Raw genomic sequence first — 5,705 nt, 5'->3', positions numbered from 1 at the left:
AAAGGAGAATGAATAATAAGCCATTAGCTGGGGGACTGACCAAACCTGTGGGCATAGATGACCCCCATTTCATTTTTAATTCTAACAATGCATCATGTGACCACTCCACACATGTACCTCATTAGCATGGTGTATTCTGTGTGCCCGCACCACGGTGACTACCGCTGTGTTGCAACCAGGGCCGGATTTCCTGCAAGGCCAACCAAGGCCCGACCTCGGGGGAGCAGGGTGTAGAGGGGAAGCAGGGATGTGGAATTCCTATCTCCCGATGCCCGGGACATGCAGTTCCGGGCGCCGGGCGGGTAGTTGCTTTCTACATTTAGCCCTGCTTTTGGGCACTAAAATAAAACTAACCCTGCCGCCCCGCCATCCAGTTGACATTCTCAGTTGATGGGGCGCATTGCAGAACCTGGCCTTGGGGCAGCAGAGAGAGTAAATCCGGCCCTGGTTGCAACAAAAAGAGCCGGCACCCCTTAGTGGTATGTATGTTGCAGTGTGCTGTGTATGTGCTTTGGGGTGCCGTTCCTAATGAATGACATTTCAGCACAACGCACACAGACATGCGTTGCACTTAATTACTGCTATGCAACAGTGTCAATGCAGCCAAAGTGTATTTTTAAATACCACCTCAAGCTTTGTATCAGCCTCTTGTTATCCCCCCTGCACAATAGGAAATGATAGGGGGTAGCAGCACTATAAGCCAATAATGCTCTGCTGCTCTACTACTTATCCTCAACCTGAATCAAAACCTAAGGGGTCTACTGATACAAAATTGGCGTAACGTCATTTGTTATGCAGGTACAATCATTCTGTGCCCATTAAACAGCTTTTTTGAGATTGGGGCAAAAAACGAATGTTCTTGTACGTGTGAATGGGGGAAAAATACCATATAATGGCCTCTAGATCAGGAGTAGCCAAACGCTGGCCCTCCAGCTGTGGTGAAACTACAAATCCCATGATGCATTGCAACATTCTCACAGCCACAGACATGACTCCCGGAGAGAGATGCATCATGGGATTTGTAGTTTCACCACACAGCTGGAGGACCAGCATTTGGTTACCCCTGCTCTAGATGGAGGTGAGGACCGTAGGGAATAATTACATTGTTTTTTGGACAGATTTCGAGCATTACAGCAGCGCTAGTTGTAAATGGAACGGTGATTTTGAATAACATTAGACAACAAGGTGGCCCGTGTGACAATTATAAATGTCGTATTCCTTTCTTTAAGATTTTTTTCATTGTTATATTTTTTAAAGTGGAGTTACCCTTTAACCTTTGGAGTCAATGTTACACGCATGATGTGTTCTCCGATCCATGGCGCGTCTTCACTGTGACCGGAGGAAACTGCAACTTGTGCTGATGCAGCAGCATTCTGGCCCGTCGGCCGTCTTATCACCTGACACGGCGCAGGTCAAAGTGCGAGACGTCGCTGTGAGAAATGAACACCGTACAAATCTTGCTTTCCCTTCTGGTCCTCGGTAAGTGCAGTTTCTTTATATATTTCACAGGAAGAGGTGTATCCGCATTCCACAAGACGTGTTCATGAAAGTGCAATTTTTTTAATAGAGTGGAACACCTGTCAGGTTTTTATTTGCTGTCTGCGTCCCCGTTAGGGAGATTCACCCTCTCTATCTGTCCTGGTGAAAGTGAAAGAAAATCCCAAATTTTACGTTGTCACCAGAGCAGGAATAGATGGGAAACCTTCGAAGGGGACAGTTCTGGTGACACCCAGGGGATTTCCTCTCAGGAAGTGAAGGGAAATCTCCCCAATGGTATACAGATGGCATATGAAACCCTCCCTCACTCTACACAAAACAAAAGTGTTGGCTTTAGTTCTACTTTGATGTGAATGACGGTGGCTTGTGATATAAAGGGGGGGGGGGGCTCCTGATGTAAAAGGAGGGATTCTGATGTGAAGGGGACACCCCATTTTTTGAGTTTTTGCATTGGGTTAGGGTTGCCACCTTTTCTTCAAGTGAAACCAGAACCCTCTAGCACCACGCGCGACAATTCTTTTTATAGAGGACGACAAATCCCAGCAATGCATTATACAGCAATACAAAATAATATAAAGCTACCTACTCTGTGTTGTTCTGGGTTGGCGCCCTGATGTCTCCAGGTGGCCTGATGGGCTGTGCGGGCTTTCAGGAGGGCTGTGCGACACTCAGGTGGGCTGTCTCTGCTACGGTGTCTCACCAGGGGTCCGCAGGCGGGCAGCCTGTAAACAGACACAGAGGAAGATCCAGGTTTGAGGCAGATGCGGCCGCCCGAGATCGCGCTTTCCGAGGACTTTGGCAGCCGTATCTGTCAGAAAATGTAAAGTGCCGGTGTCGGCACTGAGTGTCTTGTGTCCGGGTGCCCGTTGGCTGGACACCCGGACACAAGACTCCTAAACCGGACTGTCCGAGTGGGAACTGGACAGGTGGCAACCAGGGCTGGATTTCCCACAAGGCCAACCAAGGCCCGGCCTTGGGGCAGCAGGGAGTAGAGGGGCAGCAGGGAGTAGAGGGGCAGCAGGGGTGTGGAATTCCTATCTCCCGATGCACAGGACATGCAGTTTCGGTCACCGGGCAGGAAGTTATTTTCTACATTTAGCCCTATTTTGGGATTAGTCTGTAATGGATTTTGGGGAGCTGTGCATCGTTTGTGTACATTTTTAGACCGGGGTGCACACTTTTAAAGGGTGCCGTGGCCAAAAAACAAAAGTGTATAAACATTGCTCCAGTGACACCCCCACTTCCCATCGCAGCCAGTCCCCTTTTTTCTATTGTTTGGGAACATGCTGTAGGGAGACTGACGGCGAAACTGGTTACTACGGCAACAAGAACACGTTCCTTTAGGCCGCTTTCCTCATCCCCGGCCCGCTATGACCGCGCGCTCTTAGTTTTTCGGTGCGGAACGTATAACAAGAGAGGTTCCGGATCACGTGACACGTATTCGCAGAGCTCCGGCCTCGGAATGATTATGGATGTCGTATAAAATATCCCGCCATTCAATTCTATTATTCATTAAGAAAAAATATCTCCCTCCATCGCTGTCAGTGAAGAAACCTGACGTCAGGCTGTATTTGCATGCAGACCACCCTAGGTAACGCCCACATGTGATGCTGAACCTCCATGATTGATAGAACTGCATTGAAAGGGGCGGGGCCAGGGACAGTTGAGCTGGGAAGAAAAGCACTAGATGATGCTGGACATCCCCCAGCCAGGAAATGAGACGTGTTCTATCTGACTTGCTGCAGCTTCTAATGCACATTGTGAGGAGCTCCCAGTGTGCAGTGACATCAGAGGAAGCCATTTCAGTCCAGGAGAGGAGCCGGTACAACTGTGCAAGACTGAAGGGAAGGTCGGAGGTCAGATTTAAGACTGCAGGGAAGGTTGGAGTTCAGATTAAAATTTTTATCATTTGCAATCGTCTGCATATAAAGTGGATGTAAATGCAACAAAAAAATTGCGTTGTCACTAGAACAGGACGTGAGGCAAAATCATCCAATGGGGACACCTGTTCCGGTGACAACTCTGACATTTCCCCTTACTTCCTTTTGTGTCTCTAGGACAGGAAACCATCTATCCCAGCCAATAGAGATGAATGGGGTGTGTCCTTCCTCTATGATCAATCTGTGTAATCTGATCTCTCTTACTATTCAGGTCCATTTCATAGCACGGCATTGAGGGGGAACTCCAGAGCAAAAAGATCACATAAACATTGATACATTGTAACATCTAAATATTTGTAGTTCTGTACGGACAGCATTGTGGTTTATGATCACGATTCAGCTTTGCTGCATCCAGGGTCACCGCTCTGCTAATTGGACGGAGGTGATGCTGGTTCTTTGTCCGGTGGAGGGGTGACACTGGGAGCTGTAGGATTGAACTGGGAGATAGGAGGGAGGCTTGCCTGGCTGTGCAGATGATAGGACAGGGATGGAGAATCCTGGAATGAACGGTGTGATCTCTGCTATGTGTTCTCGTGTGAATGTCTGTAAAGGAAGCTGAGCACTGCTTGGCCTGCGTGTGATTCATTCATTGTTCTGTGCGGGGAAGTGACTCTGTGAAATATTTCTCTGTACAGTAAGAATCTAAAGAGCCGATCATGTGACTCACATCCATTGTATCCTGACCGGTCACATGTCAATGTCAGCAACGCGGCCTTCCTATTGCCCAAATGCCCTCCGACCTGGGTCCTTCTGCCCCACCTCCCTCTAGGGCCCGGGTACCTCTGCCCCCCTCTCTAGGGCCCGGGTACCTCTGCCCCCCTCTCTAGGAACCTGGTACCACTGCCCCCCTCTATAGGATCAAGGTACCTCTGCCCCTTCTCTTTTCCTGGATTCCCATCTCTTCAATTGTCCCTTACCTCTTCCAGCAGGGGTGCAGTAATGAAGCAAGCCTGGCTTTCTGATTGGATGGGTAGCAGCAGCCACACTCCCTTGCAGCTTCCACAACGGCTGCGGCTGTTATGTGAGGAATGTAAGTGGCAAGTGCTGCTGCGCTCTGTATCGCTGAGCCGGCTGATCTTTGTGATCTCTCCACTGAATCAGTGACTAAAAACACGGCGCCTGCTCTTGCGGTTTCGGTGTTGCGCTCGGAGTGATGAGGGTGTGCTCTGGCACACCATGTGCACACGCCTATGGGTGAAGGTCCTACAATGCCAATATACAACTGATTCCAGGTGTGTGAATGAGTATTCAGCACCCGGGGCATAGCACAGTCTCACTTGATCAGAGATGATTGGGAGTATGCTAACTGTATACAATTTATAAACAAAAATATTTGGTACCCTGTTTCCCCCAAAAATAAGTACTAGTACTATTTCTGGGAATTGCTAAAATATAAGACCTACCCCAAAAATAAGACCTAGTTGTGACCATTCCCAGGGCCGGTGGTGGCATAAGTGGGAACTTGAAGAGCCGCAGGAGAGAATCAGCGGTGCCAACAAACCCAGCGCTAGAGGAAGCGAGGCGGCACCGGAGGGAGCAGAGCCGCATAAGCAGATGCCTCCTCTATAGCGCCGCCTCCTGTCACAGGCGGAGTCATACCAAATGCGCTCCGCCTGTGAGGAATCCATAGTGAAAGTGCGCTTCCCTCATTCTGGCCAGCGATTGGTTAGCAAATATGGAAAGGTACGGCACCCCTGATTGCCCTGATCACCATATTTTTGTACATGAATACATGTAGACTTTCCTACATGAATAAGTGTGGATTCTTGTACATTAAAAAAAATAAAAATAAGACCTACCCCGAAAATAAGACCTAGTGTGTTTTTTTTGAGCTAAAAAAAATATAAGACAGTGTCTTATTTTCGGGGAAACACAGTACATGACAAAGGAGTCCCAGAGCACTATGGGCTGGCTAAGGAAAAGGGTCTATAAAACAGGCTTTATAGCAAAGTGAGATCCTGGAAACATGAATAGGCTAAAGCGCCACCTACTGGAGTCAATGAATAATGCAAATGTTCTAACCTAGCTAAAAAAAAATTAAACATTTTTTTGTGTGCTGACCCTCATCAATATTATGTACAGAACTTCTCTATATTCCCTCTTTATAAGTTCCGTATTTTTATTTTCCTCTTTTGTGTCATCGTCGGTTTCTGTATATGTGTGAAGCAGTTTCTTCTGCGAGTGTTCTATTATTAGTATCGTATGCTAAACAATAGAAGTGTGATTGGGGACTCGCAAGGCTTCAACCTCGGAATTTTGGTTCTAAAT

The 5,705-nt window shown here is 47.9% G+C and overlaps 1 protein-coding gene across 1 annotated transcript in view; it reads left to right on the top strand.

The window, feature by feature from the left end:
• The first annotated feature begins 1,396 nt into the window (after positions 1 to 1,396).
• The window catches only part of AMN (amnion associated transmembrane protein), a 31,937-nt gene continuing 27,628 nt past the window's right edge, over positions 1,397 to 5,705 (top strand). Inside the window, exon 1 of the mRNA XM_018561081.1 lies at positions 1,397 to 1,479. Within this exon, the coding sequence (XP_018416583.1) occupies positions 1,440 to 1,479 (40 nt within the window). The 5' untranslated portion in view covers positions 1,397 to 1,439. The remainder of the gene's footprint in view (positions 1,480 to 5,705) is intronic.

Source organism: Nanorana parkeri, unplaced genomic scaffold (genome assembly GCF_000935625.1).
Source record: "Nanorana parkeri isolate BGI_ZX_2015 unplaced genomic scaffold, ASM93562v1 scaffold499, whole genome shotgun sequence".
Lineage (NCBI taxonomy): Eukaryota > Metazoa > Chordata > Amphibia > Anura > Dicroglossidae > Nanorana > Nanorana parkeri.
The sequence above is the reverse complement of the archived record's forward strand: the minus strand, read 5'-3'. Positions and strand labels throughout refer to the sequence as shown.